This window comes from Dendropsophus ebraccatus, chromosome 9 (assembly GCF_027789765.1).
Source record: "Dendropsophus ebraccatus isolate aDenEbr1 chromosome 9, aDenEbr1.pat, whole genome shotgun sequence".
NCBI lineage: Eukaryota > Metazoa > Chordata > Amphibia > Anura > Hylidae > Dendropsophus > Dendropsophus ebraccatus.
Window position 1 is genome coordinate 96,387,048 of NC_091462.1, and position 26,590 is coordinate 96,413,637.

Here is a 26,590-nt window from a genome sequence, read left to right on the forward strand (position 1 = left end):
TACGTCCTCGCGCGGGTGCGGGCGTTCAGCGCGGGGCCGCGCGGCGACCCCGCTCTGAACCGCGGGGGTCCCGGGTGCCGCTTGTAGCCCGGGACCGTAGGTATTAGCGGGCACGGTCCGATCGCCGTGCCCGCTAATACAGTAATCAGATGCAGCTGTCAAACATGACAGCTGCATCCGATTACCGGATTCAGCTTATCCCTGGTGTCTAGTGGCGGAGATCGCTCCTCCGGGACGTTGTCCCGGTGGAGCGATCTCCGTTTCTGAAGCCGGCCGGGGACCGCTCCAAGATGGCGCCGTCCCCGGCTCGGCACTCGTTTACTTCCGGCTGCAGCAGCCGAAAGCAAACGAGTGCCTATCTCATGGATCTCTGCAGCATATCTATGCTGCAGAGATCTCTATGAGAGATCAAAGCACTTATACTAGAAGTCCCCCAGGGGGGCTTCTAGTATAAGTGTAAAAGTAAAAAAAAAAGTATTGTTATAAGTAAAAATCCCCCTCCCCTAATAAAAGTCAGAATCACCCCCCTTTTCCCAGGTTATAAATAAAAGTAAATAAATAAACAAATAAATAAACATGTTTGCTATCGCCGCGTGCGTTATCGCCTGAACTATTAATTAATCACATTCCTGATCTCGCACGGTAAACTGCGTCAGCGCAAAAAAATCCCAAAGTGCAAAATTGCGCATTTTTGGTCGCATCAAATCCAGAAAAAATGTAATAAAAAGCGATCAAAAAGTCGTATATGCGCAATCAAGGTACCGATAGAAAGAACACATCATGGCGCAAAAAATGACACCTGACACAGCCCCATAGACCAAAGGATAAAAGCGCTATAAGCCTGGGAATAGAGCGATTTTAAGGGACGTATATTTGTAAACAATGGTTTGAATTTTTTACAGGCCATCAGATACAATATAAGTTATACATGTTATATATCGTTTTAATCGTAACGACTTGAGGAACATATATAACAAGTCAGTTTTACCCCAGGGCGAATGGCGTAAAAACACAGTCCCCCCAAATAAAAGAAATGCGTTTTTTTTTTCAATTTCACCACACTTTGAATTTTTTTCTGGTTTCGCAGTGTACTTTATGCAAAAATTCAGCCTGTCATTGCAAAGTACAATTAGTGACGCAAAAAATAAGGGCTCATGTGGGTCTCTAGGTGGAAAAATGCAAGTGCTATGGCCTTTTTAACACAAGGAGGAAAAAACGAAAATGCAAAAACGAAAATTAGCCTGGTCCCGAAGGGGTTAAATCAGGATCAATGAGATTATTCCTTGCAGCATTTAGCAAGAGGCAGACATGGTTTAGACCATCTTATCCAGCATAACTACTTTTATCTGAGCAGCAGCTATAAATGTTTTCCTTTTTGTCCTATGGCAGCACACACATGCATTTTTTTTATATTGTGCTGCCTACGGACTCCAGGAAATGAAAATTTCAAGTAGAAATTTTCTACATTGCAAAGTCACCTTTTCCTCACAAGAATTGGATGGAATATTCAGGACTAATGATATTGCAGCATTTAGGAAGAGGCATACATGCTTTAGACCATCCTATCTAACATAATTACTTTTATCTGAGCAGCATCTATAGGATAGACAAAAGTGAGAATCATTCTCCCATGACAGCAGATGTTGCTGGAGAGAAGATTCAGATGTATTGCATTTTAACTGCCCAATCCCTTCTGTTCTCAGTAGATGAGCCACGAACACATGCATGCTCGGCTAGGCTCAGTGTGTGGATTTAATAGAGATGCATGTGTGGTCTCCCACTAGGGGCGTTACTGTTGTTCACACCCTTCGCAAAAGTCTGTACTTTTTTATGTCTTGTTACAGCCACAGTAGTTTTAAGGGATGACCACTAGATGTCACTGTGTTATGTACAGAAGTGTGGAAGCTGCACAGCTAAAGTGTCTCAAAGGGTTATTGTGCTTATGTGTACCAGAATCAGTGAACCAGTAGGATCTTTACTTTCTTCTGTCCTATTATCTCTTCCCTTTCTGCTCTTCTTTTGCACTCTTTCCACCCAACCACAGCGCGCCTTACACACTGGATAGGAAGCTAGTCCCTTGGGTGAAAGAGGAGTCTTAGTCGACATTCTGTGAAGGAAGGACGCAGTTCTAATAATAGTAACTAATCCGGGTGGAGCAAAGTTACTGTAAAGTCTAGGAACTCCATCTTGCAGCGTGAGTGTCAGCCAGGGAACCGTGAGCACTCTGCTCATCCCAGGTAACAAGGTCTGGGGCCTGTGTCACCTTTTAGTACGGTTCAGCCAAAGCTAGTGGGCATAAGGTGGTGTGAAGACTATAGAAAGGCAGAGCACATTACTACTTGGGTTGAGACTCTAACGGCACCCTCCTCTCTACTACGCTACCTCAGTACAACTCTATCAACTCTACTATATCCTACTCAGCACTTATCACACAGATCTGGTGGTTCTATGCTTGAATATTTATTGGAACTTTATCAAGTGTATATCCGAGCTCATCTGTATTACCTGTTACACATTTGCCAATAGTAAAGCAAGTCGTTATCCATGGAGTCTGTGATTATTCACTACCACCTGCACAGCATATACACCGCAACCTTGGGACATTTCCCCTTTCTGTGGGTGACGGGCAGGGGCGTAACTAAAAATGACGGGGCCCCATAGCAAACTTTTGATTGCCCCCCCCCCCCCGACTTACCACTAAAGCATCAAGTGTAGTCACAACTACATAACTGCAAGCGCTGGTCAGGAGTGCTTGTAATTAAAGGCACATTTGCAAAACCGGGGAAGCCAGCTCGGCCACCGTGTGCTGCATATGATGACGGTTCATGGGGCCCAGTGTATTGCAGAAGCAGGCCATGGGGCCCCCTAATGCAGCGGGCCCCCTAGCAGCTGCTATGGCTGCTATAGTGGTAGTTACGCCCCTGGTGACGGGTCCTACTATCCGGGAAGGTCACTACACCTCTCTGGCCACCTGTGACTATATCATCCATGACTACACAATCCCAAGGGACCCAGTAGCAACCTGACAGGACACCGACCACAGGGGAAAAGGGTACAACTGGCCTTACACCTCAAAAGCAGACGTGCCATCACACCAGTGTGCCCACCAGGCACTGGTGTCACGTGACAAAACCTTAAGGTCCGGCTGTATCTCGGCCATCCACCATAGAAGTGGCGTCACACTTCCATCTAGCAAGTGACCGGCCGTCCCACCGCTATAACATCCTTCAGGGGCTCACCACACTTGTATACAGGGGATTGGGAGAAGTATCTGTCAGCTAAATAAATGTTTTCCTTTTCGTGGTCACCTTTTCTTCACAAGGTTGTAGCATGTGTATGTTGATTGGATGGAATATTCTGTTATAGGGAATGGTTAACACTATAGAAATGGCCACAGATAATAGGTGTCTAGTATAACCAGCTGAGCTTTCCTTTATTCCACCTCACTCACAGATGTTACTGCTGAAGGATCCGAATGAAGATCCAGATGATGTGTGGAGGGCGAATCGTTCCAGGCAGAGAACCTTTGTGTTTGATGCAGTAATGGATCAGTATGCTTCCCAGGTATATATAACTATATTCTAGCCATGGTTGGGTATGCAGAAATATACCTGTTTTTTTTAGCTCCATCACATACATAGAAGGGTTTCAGCTCTAAAGGTATAAAGACATGAGGTTTAAGGGTCTCTATCAAACTTTTGACAATTCCTAAAGACATATCAAAATTTTTGGTAGGGTCTGGGTATCCACACCCATCAGATCATTAGCTAGAGCTGTGAGAAAAGCTTAGCTAGGTGCTTCCCGCTCTAGCTCTAACAATACCTGAACACCCAGACCCTGACCAATCAAAACTTTTGATGTATTACCCCTACAAATCCTGCCCTGACTTCTGGTCTGATGTCCCAAATGACAGCAGTTGGTTCAGGACATCGGACTTGGGGCGGCAATGTGCACAAAATTGGTGTCCATATTATCCCCTTAGTAGGTCTCCAGTTTAAATAGATGATAGTTTTTGCGGCATAGAATAGAAAGGGTCTTCATGTTTCACTTGTCCACCATCAATCAAGGAGACAGACTTTGGAGTCCAGCATACAGGGTAAGCCCACTGTCTGCTCCATACATGTTATTACTTCTGCCCAGAAACTAAGAATAGTGTGGCAGAACCCAAATATATGACTGAAGGAGCCTGTAGACCACCAGGGCAGGTAAAGGGTCCCAGTTCTTCCCTCTCTATAGATTGGGTGGGGTATAATAGATTTTGTGGAAAAAAAACCCTCTATAAAGCAGTCTCTTTTAGAAAAAGTTCTTTATTGGCTATAAGTATAACATGATGTAAGGTATTAAATGTGTCTCTCTAGGACTGTGTGTATGAATCAACTACAAAAAGCCTGGTTGAAGGCATCGTTTCTGGGTACAACGCCACTGTCTTTGCATATGGCCCCACAGGTAATCTATCATCTCCCTATCATTATCTATGGCACTCCAACAATATAGGTGAAACTGTGATTAATTTTCAAACATAGTGTAGCACTCGAACAGACGCAACATTTCAGTGGCTTCACTTCACAGTTTTTCAAATGCTTGAAAATGGTGTCGTGGAGCCACATAACAGACGTGTCGGTTAGAGTACTACACTATGATTACTTCCTTTGGTCTGAAGTCAGGATCTAGGTCTGCTGGCACCAACAAACTCCATTCTAGCTGTGCTGCTTCTTCTATCTATCTCATGAAAAACAAAGTGCAGCACAGCAAAGAAAAGCGCTTTTCTTTGCTGTTCTGCACTTTGTTTTTCATGGAATAAATTGCACTTTTTCTTTGAAGTTCGGGAGTGCTGTTGGCATTACTTTGGATAACTACCTTGATCTTTGGTTGAGATCTTCCAGGCAGCACCTACCACACTATTAGACTTTTGTAGCAGTGCTGCCTACCATCTTGTTGCATATCTATCTATCTCCCTATTTCCTTCTTTCCTATCTATCTATCTATCTATCTATCTCCTATCTATCTATCTATCTATCTATCTATCCTATCTATCTATCGAAAACAAAGTGCAGCACAGCAAAAATAAAAGTGCTTTTCTTTGCTGTGCTGCACTTTGTTTTTCATGGAATAAATTTCATGTTTTCTCTGAAGTTCGGGAGTGCTGTTGGCCTTACTTTGGATAACTACATTGATCTTTGGTTGAGATCTTCCAGGCGGCACCCACCACACTATTAGACTTTGTAGCAGTGCTGCCTACAATCTTGTTGCATATCTATCTATCTATCTATCTATCTATCTATCTATCTATCTATCTAGAATCTATCTATTTTTTTTTACTATTCTCATTATTATTATTATTTATTTATAAAGCGCCCTTAATTCCAGAGCGCTATACAATAGATAGGGGTAACAAACAGGAACATTACAAGATCAAAACACATTATATGAAGGCAAATGGCAGACTGGTACATGGGGGAAGAGGACCCTGATCGCGAGGGCTCACAATAAGAGATGAGTGAACTGGGTTCGGGTTTGAGTCGATCCGAACCCGAATGATCGGCATTTGATTAGCGGTGGCTGCTGAACTTGGATAAAGCTCTAAGGTTGTCTGGAAAACATGGATACAGCCAATGACTATATCCATGTTTTCCACATAGCCTTAGGGCTTTATCCAACTTCAGCAGCCACCGCTAATCAAATGCCGAAAGTTCGGGTTCGGATCGGCTCGAGCATGCTCCAGGTTCGCTCATCTCTACTCACAATCTATCTATCTATCACAACATCATGACACTTGCACTTAGTTCACCAAAACATAAGATTGAAGTAGTGCAGAGTAGCTTCACATAGATTATATAAAGGCACACACACACACACACACACACACACACACACACACACACACATAAAATCTTTATAGAAACCAAGGTGAGAGGGAGCAGAATATAACACAAGCTAAGAGTGGGGGGAAGGGGGTGATTGCTTCCTGCTGATCTTCCTTGGAAGTCTCCAGTTGGTTACACAATGATAAGCTCAGGATGTAATACTTCTAGATCAGTTATTTCAACTTGTGTCTCTCCAGCTGCTGTAAAACTATTACTCCCAGCATGCCCTGCCAGCCCCTGTAGGTTTTTTCATATTATTTCTTACTTTTCTAAGACAATTGATTATGTATGAAATGTTTCTTATATTAGGTACAGGTAAGACATACACTATGCTGGGAATAGATGGTGAGCCAGGAATATTCTACAGAACTCTGAACGATCTCTTCAGGACCATGGAGGAGATTAGTGACGGCACAGATTATTCTGTATCAGTGTCCTACCTGGAGGTAAACGTGGGCCGTATACATGACGTATTGTTATATGTGTCCTTTGTTTCTGCCCTTGTGCTAAACTGCTGGTATTCACAATACTCAACATTGAAATTGCAGAACCAAGAAGGACAAGCTATAAGGTTATAAAGATCAAAGAATCAGCGGCTGTCACTAAGATTATATGCAAATTCTCACTTTTTTTAGGCACCTAGCTACAGTCTGGATGTGGAAGGGAATCAGTGGTATAAAAGCCAGATCAAAAACAGATTTTTTTAGCCACCTGAAACAGAAATTGGATGAAGTTGGTACAGTATGATTGTATGATGCCTCCTGTTTATTGGCATACTAGAACTGTGCCCCGCTACTCACTGCCCTTGGTACCATTCAGTTTTCACTTGCCTCTACTGTGCTCCTGTCTCCTCCTCTGCTGAGTTCTGTGTTGGTCCTGGGGCTGCTTGTCCCTATCTTCCTCCTTTTGGTCCCGTCTTCAATGGTGCTTCTGGCCACAAGGGTGTACATGTGACCAACTCCTCTGGATTTACAGAGACAGCTACTGCTGCCCACCAATCCAGAGCCACCTGCACCTATTTAAACTAGCTCCACCCGCCCCTCCTTGCCTGAGCATTATTGCATTGCTGCATTCCAAGTGAAGGTGCGTTTTTGCTATTCTGCTGGTTCTCCCTGAATTCTGACCCATGCTTGTTCTTTGGATTATGCCTACTGCCTGACCCCTGTTTATATCATGTGCCTCTCCTGTTGCTGAATTGGATTGTCTGACCTGCCTGTGAAGCCGTCTGCTGTGACCCTTCGCTTGTCTGACTATGATTCCTGCCTCATCCCTGGTATTGTGCTGTTTCTCCTGCTGATGACCCGGCTTGCTGACCATGTATACTTGGCCTGTTCCCTGGTGCCTAGCACCAACTCTGTGTGGTTCTTGGGGGTCACCTGCTACTCACACCACAACCACATTTGCAACCTAATGTCCAGAAGTCCATCTTCCACATCCAGGAGCAGGATAAAGTGTGACCTAGAGGGCACTTAGACTCCTCTCCATGAAAAAGCCTTAAGGCAAACCTGTAGGGTGGCACAGTGGGTACACACTCGTTACACGTACCAGTTATCACCACTTCACCACGTCACAAACTAAGGTGCTAGAAGGGGCTTGCATGACATTGGGCTAGATGCCATAAAGGTTGCAATGAGGGAACATCACACTAATCCTGCTCCTGGGATTATGGTGTGAGGGGACATAATGTACAGGAGCCGGACCCCTCTAGTATTTATTCCCGGTACACTGCTGATCACCAATTGCAATAGGATCTTGATGATCTACGTGTCCAAGTGCATTTAGAGCAACAACCATTAGTAACATCAAGGTGTTAAAGTGTGTGTATGCTGTACATGACGCTCATACTCAATAAGGAATATATCAAGATGGTTCATATTTTATCATTTTTAGCATTTTGTTATCATTTGCATATCATTAGCACGTCTGTCGATCCTGTGATTTTCATAATTCCACAAGTTTTCCTTCTTTGCATTGCAATTTCAGTGTTGAGGAGCGTGTATCAGGGTTGGGTAGCCTATGCAAAGGGAAGAGATTTGGGCCACTCAATAATATAGCCCAGGACTGCTGGGTGTCAATAGAAACAATCGATAAGCTTGTTGATGGACTCGCCTCTATCACCTCTGAGCTCCCAGTCCATCCTGTTATACTATAGAGAGCTCTGAGCAAATTGAGTTTGCAAAGAATGCTGGGACTTTTACCCCCTGAAGTGTTGTCTATAGCAGTGCTTCTCAATTCCAGTCCTCAGGCCTCACCAACAGGTCATGTTTTGAGGCTATCCCATACAAAGAACACCTGTACTAATACCTGATGCACTGAGTATAATTATATCACCTGTGAAATACTAAGGAAATCCTCAAAACATGGAGGACTGGAATTGAGAAGCACTGGTCTATAGGGACATGGCAATACATTAATGTCTTTTGTTGGACTGTCCCTTTAAGGAGTGTTATGTCTGACTAGGAAAATGTTGGAGTTCGCTTACTATAATAGTTAAAGGAGAAGTCCGTAGAAAATTTTTATTAAAGTATTGTATTGCCCCCCAAAAGTTATACAAAGAAATCACCAATATACACTTATTACGAGAAATGCTTATAAAGTGCTTTTTCCCTGCACTTGCTATTGCATCAAGGCGTCACTTCCTGGATAACATGGTGATGTCACTTCCTGGATAACATGGTGATGTCACTTCCTGGATAACATGGAAATGTCACTTCCTGGATAACATGGTGATGTCACTTCCTGGATAACATGGTGATGTCACTTTCTGGATAACATGGTGATGTCACTTCCTGGATAACATGGTGATGTCACTTCCTGGATTACATAATGATGTCACGCCCCGACTCCCAGAGCTGTGCGGGCTGTGGCTGCTGGAGAGGATGATGGCAGGGGGACACTGAGGGACACAGGGCACTGGAAGGACACTGAGCATCCCTCTGCCATCATCCTCTCCAGCAGCCACAGCCCGCACAGCTCTGGGAGTGGGGGCGTGACATCACCATGTTATCCAGGAAGTGACATCACCATGTAATCCAGGAAGTGACATCACCATGTTATCCAGGAAGTGACATCCCCATTGTATCCAGAAAGTGACATCACCATCTTATCCAGGAAGTGCAACAAAACACAGCAATCGCTAAGCTCAGGGAGACCAGCGACAAAAAAATCAAATGGAGTACTCACTGAAGAGTCTCCACTGATGCATTGCCCCCTATAAATTTAAATATGCAAAAGAAGGGTCCGTGAAGTCTCAGTTACGAGTCTCAAAACACAGGAATAGCCAGATATCCCTCCAGGGGAGGGAAGCCTATTGCCAAGGGGGTGCCTCCCAGTGGGGAGAACACCAAACCACCCTGATACGTAGCCCCTTAAGTCCCACTCGGTTGCGAGTATTGGAACATAAATAGGGAAATACCAGGGTGGCCCCTTTTGCGTCAAAGTCTAACTCTGTGGCGAGTATTGCGACATGACAAGGGTTTACCAAGGCAGGCATCCATCCACAGACGATCGTTTCGGGGTAGTTGCCCCTCGTCAGTGTGGAGTAGGATTCTGGCTAGCAGGGGCAATGAAAAATAGACCAACAAAACACAGCAATCGCTAAGCTCAGGGAGTCCAGCGACAAAAAAAAATCAAATGGAGTGCTCACTGAAGAGTCTCCACTGATGCATTGCCCCCTATAAATTTAAATATGCAAAAGAACGCTCCGTGGAGTCTCAGTTACCAGTCTCAAAACATGGGACAGGAAGTGACATTACAATTTTATCCAGGAAATGACATCACCATGTTATCCAGGAAGTGAAGCCTTGATGCAGTAGTAAGTGCAGGGAAAAAAGCACTTTATAAGCATTTCCCATAATAAGTGTATATTGGTGATTTGTATAACTTTTGGGGGGCAATACAATACTTTAATAAAAATTTTCTCCAGACTTTCCCTTTAATATCATGGAATGATTATTGCATGTAATAATTATACTATACTAGGGAATTGTTCCTTATGCATTATCTCAAGGATTACTGGTAAATTCTTGAATTTTTTGAGGTTTTATTTGCTTTTTATATTATAACATCAATGTTTCCCCTCTCTTGATGTGCATCGTAGACAATGCATTGGTTAATGTGACTGATGTCGCTTCTTTAAACTTGCAGATCTACAATGAGTTAATCCGTGACCTTATAAACCCTTCTTCTGGGTTTTTGGAGCTTAGAGAGGACACTAAAGGAAACATACAGATTGCCGGGATTACTGAAGTCTTCACTCACAATGCTGAAGAGGTGAATACTGTAAAAACATGTTGTTTCCAAATATCACCACCAGTCGGCGCTGTCTGCACAGAAACCACTAGCAAGCAGTACTGAATCTAAAGCTATGGTTTCCAGCTATAGTCCTGCTGCTGTTACACTACAACTCCCAGAATGCTGAAAGTTGTGATGTAATATCAATATATGTAATTGTATGTTTTGCATTCTATAAAGCGTTTGTTCACACCAACATCAGCCTCATATAATCTTCCACACTTCCACTACTTCTAGCCCCACAAAGCTACACATCTTCTGCCTTGTCCATCATGCTTATCGCTGCACGGCTGCTTGTGGGAACCCCGCACTGCACAGGATAGACATAAAAAAAACAATAAACCTATTTTTGAAGATATTCGGACACTTTTAATTTAGACCAAATTTATTTGAACTGAATCAAGTCTGATGGCTAATTCTATTGAAGCAGACCGAAATTAATTTTAGGACGTTCCCTCATATCTACTCCTGAGATTGTCCTATTACAGTCCATTGGCATTGCTGGATCTTGGATAGTTAGCACTTTTGCTAACAGGAATAATATACGCCTTTAGAGACAAGGATAATAATATAAACACCCTAAAAAAATCTCCTGTGGCCAATAATCAGCCCGTGTAAAAGTGATAGTGATCAGCTCGTTTGAGTGTATCTTTTAAGCCTGCTTCAAATTTATCGTTATGGGCCGCACATCTTCCTGTGTAAACAGGGTTATGTGTGGCCATTAATGATAAAGGGAATCTGACAGAACACATATGTATATATCTGTGCTGTCAGTAATAAGATCACATGCAGTGTATACTTACTTTCAGTGCTGCTTGTAATCCGGCATTCCAGCAATACTCTGCTTGACCGCTGCCTCCTCCAGAATGATTGACAGCTGGAGGAGTTGGGGCCTGAAAATACAGCTGGCAGCCTGAAGACCGGAAAGCTGGATGCCGGATCTCAAGCAGCGCAGATGGTAAGTATACACTGCTTGTAATGTTCAAACTGACAGCACGGCTGCTTGATTTGTCGTGCTGAATAAAGGCACTGCAAACAAGCACTGATCTCGCTTGTGGCCGCCCATGGCTGACAAATCTGTAAATTTAAAAGGATCTTCATAGTGAAGGTACTACCTGTTATTTTAACCGTACCTGTTAAAGCAATGAGATAACTGCTGGGAAGTGACAGGAGGTTTAAGTTGCCTAATGCATACTTACCACTACGCTGCTCTGTCTTATCTAGTCCATAGTTTTGTTAAAAAAAGGAAACCGACATCGGACACAAGAACCTACAGCTGCTAACAAGACCTCCTCCCGGTCCCACGCGGTACTACAAGTCATTGTGAAATACAGGAGCAAATCACACAATGTCCATGATGAACTGAGGACAGGAAAGCTGTTCATGATCGATCTCGCAGGGTCGGAGAGAGCAGCCCAGGTATTAGCTTCTTTTTTTATTGTATTCCAATATGGCTCCTAAGATCCACTGGTATCGGCAGAGGAAGCAGTCGTCACCAGCTTCCACCTTGGCTTTCCAATTCCATCTCATACCTTCTGGTCATAGACTCTTAAAGGGAACACTAATAGACTCTTAAAGGGAACTTATCACCATGAAAATACTATCAATCAAATCTATGGGCACCATGTTATAAAGAAGGAGGAGCTGAGAAGATTGATATCTTTCTCTGTGAGAATAGATTTTAGAATATACAGAGTATAACTTCATTGATTAAACTCTCTAAACTTTCCAGTCTTAGGTGTCCAGTAGGTGTTTCTATCGTTGAATGGGAACTGAACTTTACTGAACTGAACTTTTATCAATAGGTTACAAGTTATATTGAATTATTTTTCCCCACAAAGATGTGTATAAATCTGATCAGCAATTCCTGCTGTATAAGGGCCAGTTCACACGGAGTAAAAAGGGCGGAATTCGGCCTTCGTGTCATACTTGCTTTTTATGGGAAGGCTTGCGCGCCTTTGCTCTCCGCGCCTCTCCGCTCAAAGAATTGACATTGCGGAATTCTGCCTTTTTTACTCCGTGTGAACTGGCCCTAACTTGGTGCCACTAGATTAGATGGCATTTTTATGATGGTAGGTTCCCTTTAAGATACTGTGATTAGATATCTGTGCACAGGTGGAGGATACATAGACAATCGAATGTGGTGATCAGTGGTGCTGGGTGATCTAGTGCACCAAGGATTGTGACCCTGCTGACTGTCTCCAAACACCAACAGTAATAGTTATGGTGGAAGCCCCAGTTGCCTCATTTGCCTCATGTTTTCACTGTGGTTCCCCATCCATTACCATGTCACATATGAGTGATACTAAGAAAACAAAAGAGGGTGGTGCTGCTTGGTGCAGAAAAACTTAAAATAATAAAAAAATAAAGACATAGAAATGTGACTCTCACCTGGTATTGTTGTGCAAGACATGAGCACAAGTCTCCAGTAGTGTAATGTGATAGGCACAAAGGCAATAACCGCAGCCACTCTTGTATAATCCACAAGGGTCAATGCAAACACAATTCCTCCTCTCCAAACACAGACAACAGGTATATGGGTGCAGGTTAAAAATAGGAGTGTTGGGCGGTATAGAAGTTGTCTGTGTTTAGAGAGGAGGAATAGTGCTTACATAAGAGTGATAGACTACTAATAGGCCATATGCAGTCTCATCTGCAGTCATACTTCCGTCCATCTGTTCCCGTCTTCTTGATTTCTTTTTTCTGTCTTGTAGGTGAATGTTTACATAGTTTTTTTCAGACTCCTTTTAAAGTGATACTGTCATCCCCTTTACTCTATGTGCAGTTCTCCTTACCATCTACGAGCTAAGATGCTGCACATTTGAAATATACCTGTATACCTGTCTACCTGTCTGCATTCTGCTCTAAAATCGCTTAATGGACAGTATTGTCTAGGCGGAGCTTCATGGCAGTTTAGCCCTCCCCCCAGCGGGGAAATGGGGCCCAACTGCCATGAAGCCCCGCCTATTTGACACTCTTTACCAATTAGATGAAGCAAAAGTATGGAGAGGGATAGTATAACTTTAACCCCCTCCCGCCGCTGCACTGTAAATTAACGTTGTTGCAGCCTCTGCCTGAGGCTGCAGCGACATTAATTTATGCCGCAGGTTGACACAGGTGCAGGAGCCGCTCTCAGGTGCTGAGAGTTATAAATAAGGCGGTCAGCACGACTGCAGCATCTATAGGGCTTCTGACAGAGAATTCTCCCTCTACAGAGGGAGAATTCTCTGTCCGCTGTCCATCAGGGCTCTGCAAAGTGATCTCAGGCTTCTGGTTTCTTGGCTACGGAGGCCAGCCGGGGGAGGTAAGGAAGGCAGGGCACGCGTCCATGAGCTCTGCCCCCTCCCCTCTTTCCCCTGCCGCTGTCACAAGATTGTAACAGTGGCAGGGAACAGAGGAGAGGGGGCAGACATAGGGATATCAGCTTATGGGATCATTATGATCCCACAAGCTGATGTCCTAAAACGACAGGGGCATTGAGGAATCAATGACCCATGGTCGTAAAACGGTTAAGCCTAAAATAGAACTTTTCCAAGTTAAAAAAACATAAGCCTCCTTTTTGTTCTTTTCAATTATTTATTAATTTTCTTTGTAATTTTTTGACCCTATATTTAAATGCAGATGTCCGCGTGAACTTACAACTTATCAAGCGCCCATTAAATGTCACAGCAGTATTAATTATGGCTGTAGAATTACAGTGGGTGGGAACTAAGACGCTTTTTCCATTGAATTTAATAAAGTTCAGCCATTTTGGAGACATTTTTTGAACCATAAATATTTGACCTGAAAATGGTCCCATGAACAATGTGAGAACATGGTGTAACTATAATAATGACAGGTCTGTATAGAAGCCAAACTGTTTGGGTTCGGCAACATTCTCTGAACCTGAATGTTCGGCATTTGACTCCCAGTGGCTAAATTAGTTGGATGCAGCCATTGGGATTCCTGGAAAACATGGATACATGTATCATTTTTCCTGGCAGCCCTAGGACGGCCACCAACTCCAGCCACCGGGAGTCATAAGCCGAACATTCGGGTTTGAAGAATGTTGACGAACCTGAACAGTTCGCCAAGTCCGCTTAACTCCAATTACTTCTAGAGTCACTTTACTTTTTATATATATACACTGGACCAATAAAATTGATAGAAAAGTTGAATTTAAGATAAACTTTATAATAACAATAAAACCATGAACACAATTAAAAAGCGCCATCCTTGGGCCATATCACTTCTTATCATCCTAAACCATACTCTTGTGTTAGCTGTAATAAACTGAGAGAATTCCTTTCTATTATTAGTTGTAATTTAGAGTTTTATGTCCTAATGACATTTTGCTTTCGGTATTTTTTTTCTTATAGACACAAAACCGAGGCCAGCGGATGAAGGAAGGGGCACATATTAACCGCTCGCTGTTAGCATTAGGAAACTGTATAACAGCACTGAGCGAGCGCGGGGGGAGCCATGCTCATCATATAAACTACAGAGACAGCAAACTTACCCGACTCTTAAAGGTACGTCCCTGGTGTGACAAGGTCCACAAGTGACTGATATGACGCCTGATGTCTACCTGGTGTAGGTGACAACCTTTGTAATTGTCATCATAAAGGTTGTCAATCAGCTTTCCAAGACTCCTGAACCTGTATCTGTGGTATCACACCTATGACTGAGCAGGTTAGCCACATAGGGGGCTCGGGGTGACAATCCCCATGTGTACGCAACTGCTTAAAGGGGCTTTTTGGGCAAAATTTACTGATAAGATAGATCATAAGTATCAGATTGGAATGGTGTCAGCTGGTCACTAGAGTTGTGGCATCTCCATAGACAGAACAGGAAGCAGACAGCTCTCTCTCTCTCTCTCTCTCTCTCTCTCTATATATATATATATACATTTTTCTTAGTATTTTTTTAAAGCCTAAAAGTTCAAAATTTGTTTCTTTATCTCCCAAGGCATGCTGGGGGTTGTAGTTTTACCGCCACAGGAGAATCACCAGCTGGAGACTGCTTATTTTACACAGTTATCACAATCCCCATAGCTCATTGATGCTTTTACAACAATAAAACAATCTTTTAATATTCCCTGAATATCTCTGAGCTGGGACCTGTTTATACCCATTATGGCTTTGTAATTAAATATAAGATTCGGTGTATATCAGTAAAATTCTCATTACAAATGTTAATGTTCTCTCATTTATAGGATGCATTAGGCGGGAACAGCAGGACGGTCATGATAGTGCACATCAGTCCTGCAGCTGCCGCGTTTGAGGAGTCCCGCACCACGCTGATCTATGCCAGCCGAGCCAAGAACATCAAGAACAGGGTGAGCCGGGGGAGATGAATATAGTGGATAGGTGGGGGCACAGCATATAGGAATGTATGCATATACTATGTGCATCTTCATTATGTAAAGCTGTGCCACAGGGGGTACGAGGCGCAGGTTACAGGGGTAAGTGAGATTTGTTAACTGGTAGCGCCAATCAACACTAAGGTTACCACCCATATTCATTTCCTCAGCACAGGAGCATTGGTATGGGGAGCATAATGGTCTAGTATAACTTTTTGAGCCAGCAGACTTAGCACCTCTTCTCTACTCAGCTGACTGGCGCTCTATGTGCGGGACAGGAGGGATTTGTCTAAAAAGCAACTGCACACCTCTCTGGTCTTGCCCCTTTATCTGCTATCTGTAGACTGTAAATCATGTTTCTCTCCATCTTCCCATAAATAAATCTTTGTCAAAATCTTTTTCTCCTCCAGGTGAAGAGAAACTATGAGAGCGTGGCACAGCACATTACTCGCTACAGTGGATTAATCGCCAACCTTAACCGGGAGATCCATCAGCTACAGAGCAGCATTAGACAGTACGGGCGAGAGCTGAGGGAGATGAAAGACATGGGGCTGAAGATCCGAGCCAGACGAGGTATTCTCATCTCTAAGTATATGTGCACATGCTGTATTCTGGCATGTATTTTGAAATGTAAACGTCCCAAAAAAGTCTCATGTGGGCCTACAGGTTTTGCTGTGGGCACAGGAAATAATAAATTTCCCCCAATGTGAGCACATTAGTTACATCTGCTTTAACAGTCTCTGCATAGCAACAAGCACAAATTTACCCCAAAATGGTGTTTATTTTGGACACCCCCTTGTTGTTAGAATGGTCCTCTAACTTACAAGCTGTCCTCCTACTGGGACCCATAGTGATAGGCATAATTTGTGTGGGGACTCAATATCAAGTGGTCAATTTCCCTGAAGCATCACCAGAGTGGAAACAAAGTATTAGGGCCAGTTCACACGGAGCAAAAGTGGCAGAATTCTGCAGAATTCCGCCTGCCTCAGTCTCACACAGTGTGTCTATGGGAGGGCTCGCGCGCCTCCGCTCTCCGTGGTTTTCTGCTCAAAGAATTGACATGTCAATTCTTTGAGCAGGGAGCGATGGGAACTATTATTTAAATCAAACTTGCCAAGTTATTATTTACATGGCATGGTTAGGTTAGATTATTGAAAAAGAACTAAAATTTAGTTTGAAATTTTAATTTCCTGAAGTCTGTAGGCAGCACAACACATGGCTTAGGGCCCTATTTCGGCCCGATTCTGCCGATTTTCACTCCGTGGAATAGAGAGAACGATCAGCCGATGATCGTGTCATCGGCTGATCGTTCATTTAGGTTCAGACTTAAAATCGTCATTCGCCACCAGCTTGTTGCTACGGTTGAATAGCGGTGCGCGGCGGCGACCGACGATTTCAGCAGAACCATACATTACCTGTCCAGACGCAGGTCTTATTCTCCCGGTCCCGCGCGGCAGCATCAGCTTCGGAGCGGGGCTGTCTGAACTTACAGAACGCTCAGCCAATCACTGTCCGGAAACGCCGCGGCCAGTGATTGGCTGAGCGGTCTGTCAGTTCAGACAGCTCCGCTCCGAAGCCGATGCTGCCGTGCGGGACCGGGAGAAGAAGACCTGCGCCTGGACAGGTAATGTATGAAACAAGGGCTGCAAGAACATCGGTAATGATGTCCTTGCAGCCCTTGTTTCACGATCATCGGGGCCGTGGAATAGGCCCAGTAAACGAGCACCGATCTAGCAGATCGGCGCTCGTTTACATCGTTGCTCGGCCCGTGGAATAGGTCCAGTAAACGAGCGCCGATCTAGCAGATCCCTTCCATCCACCTGGTCACCTTTTATTATACGAGGAAGCGCCCCCTGTCTCCCTTCTTTTCATTTCAGTACCGATCTAGCAGATCGGCGCTCGTTTACATCGTTGCTCGGCCCGTGGAATAGGGCCTTAGAGTGTACAATCAAACAGAGACAGATTTATTACCAATAAATTGTATCCACCCTATATAGCTGATCAGCAGACCAGGAACCTGTGTACTCTTCAAATGCCTGCCTATGGACTCCAGGAAATTAAAATTTTTGTAAGGGTAGGTTCACACTGCGTTTTTGCAGTCTGTTTAACAGATTCTTTTTTAAATGGTTACTTTTAATGTACAGAAAAACACGGTCAACCACATTTTTGTGTACGCTGATTTTTAATTTTTTTTTTAAAGGATCCGTTTACATTTTTTTGCATCCGCCCCACACCCCCAATAAAAGTACTGTAAAAACACAGTGTGGCCCTACAGCAGCATAACACATGGGACTTCAAAGTAGTACTCAAAATGGAAGGGAAAGATGAAGCCAACTAGACCCTGGTTCCTACTAATCTCTGTATGATTGTGCCTAGAGGGCTTTAACCCACATGTTGTGTTTCCATCAGGAAACTGCATAGTGTAACATGTAATTTACTCCTGCAAAGAACATATGTATTTTTGCCACAAGAAATGTGAATGTTTGCAACAGAATAGAGAGACTACATACAAGGCGTGTATGTGACAAGGGGTTTGGCAAAAGAAAAAGCTGCTACCCTAAACAGAGAACGTTAATGATCGCCATATTTGTAATATACTAATACGTTCTTCCATAGAGAATGAGAATCAGAACGATTCATCAGATCAAGATCCTACCAGTTTGGAAGAACAGATTATCATCGCTTTTCAGGAACATATGGAGGTGAGACGCAGCCTCCTGCAGCTGAACAATGCTAATATGGAGATGCGGATTGATGCCATAAGACATCTGGCCACCATTGCCGAGTGAGTATTATGTTTAGCTGTGGATTATGTCACGGTGTGCACAGTTTGTGAGTGTACTGACTGCATTAGGACAGGCTCATAGATGGAGGAGTGCTGGTAAGAGATGTGACACACTAGAAGCAATCCAAAAGCCAGCACACCACACTAACACTTTTTTGTGTGAGATTCAATGTATATGGTACTTCTGCTTAGAAGTGTATTAGGCCCAGTCTACCATACCTGTACTGGCATTAACACCATGACAAAGACGTTTGTCCATTAAAGGGGTACTCCGACACTCAAAAACTTTTCATAAAGTGCTGACCTTATATAAAACATGATAAACATGTTATCCTTACCTCCCCAATGCTCTTTCTGTGTCCTTTGGCTGAGGTAGATAGGGAGTATAGGCCCCATTCCACAGAACGTATTCGGTTAGACACCCCCTCCTCGATCTCAAGAAGAGATTCGTCCAAATTTCCTCTTCATTATTGTGCAAAATATATTTGCAGCCACAAGAAATGTTTGGTGGAGGCGACTGCTGGGGGGGGGGGCACTCTTTTTCCCCCCCTCTACACTGTGGATGTTTACCGAATGTGCTCGGTCAAAGACATGAACTGTACAGCTTTGTGTGTATTATTATAATTATATTTTAGCTCGATTAGTGTTTAGCTCTAATTAACCATTTAAGCTTTATTAAAGTAACAACCCGTCCATGTTTTATAAGTAATCAATGCGGTAATCCAGGAAATTCACAGGATTCACGTACTCTTTCCTGCCAGTGTATTGGGTGTTTCCAGGTCCTGGCTAGTCCAAGGTTTCAATCCAATTTCATTCAGGAAAGAATGTATTTTCCCAGCAGGGGGAGGATATCATAGGATTTTATGTCACCATTCTTATAGACCAACTTAGCAAGAAAAGAAAATAGACTGAACTCGATGGACTTGTATCTCGGTATCTGTGTTATACAATTTATTCCAGCTGTGTGGGAATGGGTCCGATAGATACACAGCAGGATATCGCTGTAATGCGACATTTTACACACCTGCTATATCATTATTGCAAAATGAAAGCTTTTCAAGTAGAATTGTATCTTAGTAGTCATCCTGTGCTTTTTTTTTACCTGCTTGATGTAGCTGGGAGCAGGAGAAAGCTCAGGAGTCCACCCGACCAAGGAGAGAGAAGGCGTCTGAGGATATAGTGTTAGATGCAGGTGACGAAGAGGAGGAAGAAGAAGCTGATGTGGTTGAGCCTCCTGAAGTCATGATGGCCAGAGAAGAAATTAACACGCTTCTTGCCGAGCAGAAGAAAACAGCTTCTCTGATGGTATAGATGACATGGATGATGGGTCTTTATTAGAGATGAGCAAACATTAACCCTTTTACGACCTGGGGTCATTGATGCATCAATGCCCAGGTCGTTTTAGGACATCAGCTTATGGGATCATAATGATCCCATAAGCTGATGTCACTATGTCTGCCCCCTCACCTCTGTCCCCTGATACTGTTACAATCTTGTGACAGCGTCAGGATAGAGAGTGGAGGGGGAAGAGCTCAAGGTTGCGCCCCTCACGCACCCAGCCTTCCCTCCCTCCCCTTGCCGGCTTCCGTAGCCAGGAAACAGGAAGCCTGAGGCTTCCGGTTTCCATTGCTACCATCGGAGCTCTGTGATCACTTTGCAGAGCCCCGATAGACAGCGGACAGAGAATTCTCCCTCTGTAGAGGGAGAATTCTCTGTCAGAAGCCCTATAGATGTTGCGGTCGTGATTACCGCAGTATCTATAGGGGTAACTTTTAGCACTGATGCTGAGTTGCGGGGGGTCTCCGGCTATCACTGATAGCCAGGACCTGCCGCGGATAACACAGGCACCGCTCTTTCGCCTATGTCATCCTGCGGCCTGAATTAACATCGCTACTAGAGATCAGCGAACCTGGAGCATGCTCGAGTCGATCCGAACCCGAACTTTCGGCATTTGATTAACGGTGGCTGCTGAAGTTGGATAAAGCCCTAAGGCTATGTGGAAAACATGGATATAGTTATTGGCTGTATCCATGTTTTCCAGACAACCTTAGAGCTTTATCCAAGTTCAGCAGCCACCGCTAATCAAATACCGAACGTTCGGGTTCGGATCGACTCGAAGCCAAACCTGGTTCGCTCATCTCTAGTCGCTACGTTTACTGCCCAGCGGCGGGAGGGGGTTAAGTGTGTTTCCCCTAGTGTCCCCATAGTAGACATCCCCCTCCTGACGTATATAGTGTCCCCCAAAATTAGATATCTTCCCTAGTATCCAATACCCCCAGTACAAAGTCTTCCCCATGGTAGGCATCTCCCTTGATAGTATGATGACAGCTCAGGAGGCCTAGTGTATTGCAGGGATGGGCCCCCTGACATGGTGGGCCCCATAGCAACCACTATGGCTGCTACTGTGGTAGTAATTCCCTGCTTACAGTGATAATACAGTATGTCCAGACACGGCCCCCCAACCCCGACATACATTTCAGCATATTATAGAACCACCACCATTGTGCATCTCTGCATAACTGCATAGTAGAGGCGGTACTAGCAGTCAATAATCTCTCACTAAGTGAGACACAACCATAAAGTAGCATTTGAGAAACTTTTTAAAGACCGGCAGGAGTAAACACTTTTGCGCCCTCTTGTGGTCAGACCAAATCTTTAATCATTACTAGAGATGAGCGAACCTGGAGCATGCTTGAGTCGATCCGAACCCGAACTTTCGGCATTTAATTAGCGGAGGCTGCTGAACTTGGATGAAGCCCTAAGGCTATGTGGAAACAATGGATATAGTCATTGGCTGTATCTATGTTTTCCAGACAACCTTAGAGCTTTATCCAAGTTCAGCAGCCACCGCTAATCAAATGCCGAACGTAGTGGTTCGGATGGACTCGAACCCGAACCTGGTTCGCTCATCTCTAATCATTACATATCTTCCCGAGACATAACTTTTTGCAATAATCCGACATTTCTATCTCGGTGCATTATGTTTTTTTCTTTTCTCAATGAGTGAGGATTGTCCTTCCCTTGTAGGCAGAACTGGAACACCATTGGGAAAAGGCTAAATTGAAGACATCACAGCTGGAGCAGATGATCCCGGAGCAGCTCGGTGGTGACCAGCGGGAAGTCTTTAGGTTGCTGCACAAACTTCACGAGTTGCAGGTCTGGAATACAGAACTCCGGGCCAGGAGCGCCTGTAGGGACAGTAGTCTGCTGTACCAGAAAGACTTTGTGATCCTGAGCTATCAGCAGTACAGGTCCTTATGTGAAAAAATCATCCTTCTGCAAAAGGCCCTGCTAGGAGGTAACAGCTACTGACGTGAGAAAATATTACTTTACTGAAAGAGTAGTAGATACTTGGAACAAACTTTTAGCAGATGTGGTCGGTAAATCTACAATAACAGAATTTAAACCTGCCTGGGATAAACATATATCTATCCTAAGATAATAAGAAGGAAATGCTAAAAGGGCAGACTATATGGACCCAGTGGTCTTTTTCTGCCGACAATCTTCTATGTTTCTATGACCACCCATTACCGCATGTATAGAGTAATACTAATAATAATAGGGCAGGAGACATAATGCACAGCTTGAGATTACAGATCAGTCTGATGGAAAGAATCAGGTCATGTCAAAGGGAATAAATGCTGGAGAAATCTCTGCTATTTAGGGATCATTTACCCTTCATATACGAGCATGCAAATGGAAATGTAATGTGAAGTATACATTATCCCTGGCATTCCCGAAAAAATACCCTCTCTGCATCATCACAGAGTCCTACAGAGATAATAGGGCTGGTAGAATCTCATTAGGTCAAGAAAACCACTGTTCGCCTGCAGTATGCCGACCCCACCTAACAACTCCATATCTTAGCTTCCTGGACCACTATGGGATGTGACTTTAAAGGAGTACGCAGGCAAAAAAAAAATCAGTCAGGAGAGAAGCATTTGGATTACTAGAAGTCGTACCTGAGTTGTATTTGATGTGTATAATAAAGTTGTGGTAGTTTATATATATTTTCCTTTTTCTCTTACAGATGATAAGGTTCATAGTCCAGAGCTGCTGGAGAAGCTTCATCACTCGTACGCCAAGGAAATAGAGAATGGGACGATAGGTCGGCTGGAACAGCTGCATTCTCTGTTATCAGGCAGACTAAAAGTATATCATCATACAATAACATATACTGTATTATTCTTGCTGACTATGTTTTGCCTATTGGGTGCAGTATTTAAGCATTGGCTATTTATACACTTGTGAGAATCTCCTGCTGCCACCTGGTCCTCTATTCGGGGTCAGTTCCAGGCATATGTGGACCCTTGGCCTGAAAGTCACAGTGGGTCCTACCTCTGCCCGACAAGCTTGACAAGTGTAGAGTATGTTAACCTAGATCTCCATGGGCTGAAGTGTAGAGCATGTTAATCTAGATCTCCATGGGCTCACCAAGCACAGTGGGCTCTGGCTTGTGCCACCTTATGCTAGCTGTACCCCAATTTTTGGCATATAGAAAACATACCTGTTTTTATTTCAGTCTGATCCATATCTTTGTGATATCATAAATTTACAGGATCATACAGCGCAAGATGGGGTCGACCCAGAGAATTGTGGGGGTTCACTCCTGCACCTGGATATAGAACAACTCGAAAAAGCAGTAGGTGACAAGAAGAAGAGGGGTGTTTCCCGCACAAGATACAACCTATCTCCTTATGCCATAGATTCAGACAGGTATTACACTTCTCCCTTGTATAATCTTCTAATATACTTTGTATTGTTGGAGTTGTTTGGTTCATTGGCAGATGCAATCAATATATACCAATGCCTGAGCAACAGGTACTCCATCCATATAGGCTTCCATGGAAGTAGTTGATTTCCTTATGGCTTAGTTGTTGCTAGTACAAAGCAGTCACAACATCCAAAGATCCCGCATATAAAACCAAGGTTACCCAAGGTTGACCAGATAGTCATGGTGGTCTTGCTTGTTCATTTTTTGTCTATTAAAGGGACACATTCCGAACTACTCACACTGTTAGATAGCTGTTAGATCAGGGAGACATAGGGTACCTTTCATATATCCATGTGATTCCAGAACATAGGAAAATATGTAATATATATATATTTATTTTTTTATATTAAAAAAAGTCAGAGGCTCTCCCGAGCTCCTGAAGTGCAGCAAGCTGTAACACCTCCTTACTCCCATTCCAGCTTGCTGAAGGGGCTTGGACAAGCGTCTGACTCCTTGTACCAGAGAATAAGAGCATGTCTGTACCTCCTAGATATATAAAAGGTACCATGTGCCTCCTTGACCTAACAGCTATCTTACAGTGTCAGCAGTTTGGAACATGAATTACAGCTACCGGATTCCCTTTAAGTCGTCATCACTATCTTCTTGCAGGAGCATAGTATAATGAAGAAATCATGGTAGCTACTACACACAGCTTATCACCCATATAGTTTCATAATCCATATAACAAGAGATACAATAACAGAGTATCTACCATAGGCATTATAGTCATTTCTATCTATTGTATACCAGGCTGAAAATAAAAGCATTAATATTAGAGATGAGCGAACCGGGTTCGGGTTCGAGTCGATACGAACCCGAACGTTCGGTATTTGATTAGCGGGGGCTGCTGAACTTGGATAAAGCTCTAAGGTTGTCTGGAAAACATGGATACAGCCAATGACTATATCCATGATTTCCACATAGCCTTAGGGCTTTATCCAAGTTCAGCAGCCAACACTAATCAAATACCGAAAGTTCGGGTTCGGATCGACTCGAGCATGCTAGAGGTTCGCTCATCTCTAACTAATATCTTTTCTCCAGTGACTGTAGGACTGCAAAATCATCTCCTGTATTAAAGCCGAAAAGACAGAATTCTTCCTTGAGTCTGACGCCTTTTCACCATTTGAGGACCCCAGTCCATCCGGTCAGTTATACTGTGGTTTGTCTTAGATATCGATGTTGGAATGGATGATGGTTGGTTAAAAAGTTTAGTCCATATGGTGTATTTGTTACCTAACACCTTGGTGAGGTCATACTAGAGAGCAAGCACATACTATAGAGTGAAGTTATGTTATATGGCTATAAAATGCCGTCACTATATGATCAGTGGTGGGGGTCTGACCTCTGATACCTCCACCAATACAGAGAAAGGGGACAGGTGTTGCCTCCTGCATGATCGAGTGGTTGGGAGCAGCCATTGTGCAGGGATTAACAATGAAGGAGCGGTAGCACTTATTCTTCCTCAGGGTCAGTGGGGTCCTAGAGGTTGAATCCTTATCATCATATAGTAATTGCATATCCTAATGACATGCCGTCACCTTATCAGGTGGCATTGTTCTAGAATACACTGACGTTGAGACACGTGATGGTGTCTCTGCAGTGTTTTGGTTGATCTCCCTGAGGTCAACCAGTGTCCTTTTGCATGCACTTACTAAGCATTGTTCCCACTAGCCAGAATCCTACTCCACACTGATGAGGGGCAAATATCCCCCGAAACAGCTGTCTGTGGATGGATACCTTGCTTGGGTGGTTTCCTTGATTGGAGACATTCCTTGGCTTGGTTGTTCCTTACCGGAGGAAGGTCTGGCTAGTTCACTGACGCCGAGACATGTGATGGTGTCTCTGCAGTGTTCTTTTACATATTTAATTTCCCAGGGGGCAATGTTCTAGAATACACTGACGTTGAGACACGTGATGGTGTCTCAGCAGTGTTTTGGTTGATCTCCCTGAGGTCAACCAGCCTCCTTTTGCATGCACTTACTAGGTATTGCTCCCACTAGCCAGAATCCTACTTCACACTGATGAGGGGCAAATACCCCGAAACAGCTGTCTGTGGATCGATATCTTGCTTGGGTGGTTGATTGTTCCTTCTCGGAGGAAGGTCTGGCTAGTTCACTGACGCTGAGACATGTGATGGTGTCTCTGCAGTGTTCTTTTACACCTTATGAGGAAGGAAACCTCTTCAAATGCACTGTGTACTAGAGATGAGCACAACCCAAACATGCTCGAGTCTGTTCATTCGGCATTTGAATACTGATGGCTGAAGAAGTTGGATGTAAACCTACAGAATTCAGGAAGACATGGACGCAGCCTATGGCCAAATGATTGGACTCGGGCATGCTCGAGTTGCACTCCTCTCTATCTTTACAGCCAAACACTTACTGTTTCTACATGCATCAGTTGAACATCCTGTCTATGTACTAATATGATATTAGTACAGCACATTGTTATTGAATGGGCAATGTGCAGTACTGCTGTTGAGCACTGTGTGGCGCCATTACTTGGGCACAGTATGGCACTGCAGGAATGTAACAGAGAGGAAGAAGAGCCTAGGAAGAGTTGGACAGTAGACTACATCCCTGTAGGGGGAGTTCAACATATATTTAGTAATTATCTGAACAAAATTTTGCTGGTCACAGAATGACAATCTATTATTTTACTCATCTTTCCCCTTTAGACAGTTAATAATCCCTCTAAAGAAAGCAAAAGGTCTTTGGCGTTTCCAGATTCTTTTGATCCTGTGCGGCGTCACTCTCTCTCAGTCCTGCCGCTCACTCCTGAAGCCCTGGAAGAGATTGCTGCCGGAACGAGAAGCATTTCCCTGGTTGCAGCCAAAAGACGATCAAAAGTTGCCAGCAACGAATCTTCATTCATCTTGAAGAAAAAGAATGCCCTCCCCTCATTGCATGTGCCCAAGACTCCAAGGATATTACTTCGTCCACCTGTGAGGAAAGCTGTGAGCAACGAAAGCCTTGCAGCAATAGCTCTAAGGAGAGATGAGACCACCAAGATTGGCAATTCTAAGAATCTTCATAGACAAAAAAGCTGGGGAAAAAGGTCACATTCATTTGAAGCTCCCTCTTCTCAGGTAATAACCCGAAGGTTTATATTGTGAGTGTAAACCTATAGTGTGGGTAACTATGGAACGAGCCTCCTGTGATATATGACTCACCAGGGGAGTACCCTGCAGACAGGCCCCCATTAGGTAGTTTCTCGCTGTAAACAGGCCCTCTTTAGTTAGGTTCCCCCTGTAGACAGGCCCCCATTAGATAGTTTTCTCTTGTAGACAGGCCCCCATTAGATACTTTTCTCTTGTAGACAGGCCCCCATTAGTTAGGTTACCCCAGTAGACAGGCCCCCATTAGTTAGGTTACCCCTGTAGACAGGCCCCCATTAGGTAGTTTACCCCTGTAGACAGGCCCCCACTAGGTAGTTTACCCTTGTAGACAGGCCCTCACTAGGTAGGTTCTCCCTGCAAACAGGCCCCGCAAGGTAGGTGCCCCTGTAGGCCACTGTTGCCACCATTTAAAAAA

The 26,590-nt window shown here is 43.9% G+C and overlaps 1 protein-coding gene across 1 annotated transcript in view; it reads left to right on the forward strand.

Moving 5' to 3' along the window:
* LOC138801825 (kinesin-like protein KIF19) overlaps nucleotides 1-26,590 on the forward strand; it is a 39,034-nt gene that overhangs the window by 8,023 nt on the left and 4,421 nt on the right. The window contains exons 4-18 of the mRNA XM_069984923.1: nucleotides 3,454-3,564; nucleotides 4,359-4,446; nucleotides 6,174-6,310; nucleotides 10,011-10,136; nucleotides 11,382-11,576; nucleotides 14,516-14,668; nucleotides 15,352-15,474; nucleotides 15,909-16,071; nucleotides 18,115-18,283; nucleotides 19,399-19,588; nucleotides 21,311-21,581; nucleotides 22,314-22,435; nucleotides 22,842-22,999; nucleotides 24,099-24,201; nucleotides 25,735-26,145. Coding sequence (XP_069841024.1) covers nucleotides 3,454-3,564; nucleotides 4,359-4,446; nucleotides 6,174-6,310; nucleotides 10,011-10,136; nucleotides 11,382-11,576; nucleotides 14,516-14,668; nucleotides 15,352-15,474; nucleotides 15,909-16,071; nucleotides 18,115-18,283; nucleotides 19,399-19,588; nucleotides 21,311-21,581; nucleotides 22,314-22,435; nucleotides 22,842-22,999; nucleotides 24,099-24,201; nucleotides 25,735-26,145 — 2,520 coding nt within the window. The remainder of the gene's footprint in view (nucleotides 1-3,453; nucleotides 3,565-4,358; nucleotides 4,447-6,173; nucleotides 6,311-10,010; nucleotides 10,137-11,381; nucleotides 11,577-14,515; nucleotides 14,669-15,351; nucleotides 15,475-15,908; nucleotides 16,072-18,114; nucleotides 18,284-19,398; nucleotides 19,589-21,310; nucleotides 21,582-22,313; nucleotides 22,436-22,841; nucleotides 23,000-24,098; nucleotides 24,202-25,734; nucleotides 26,146-26,590) is intronic.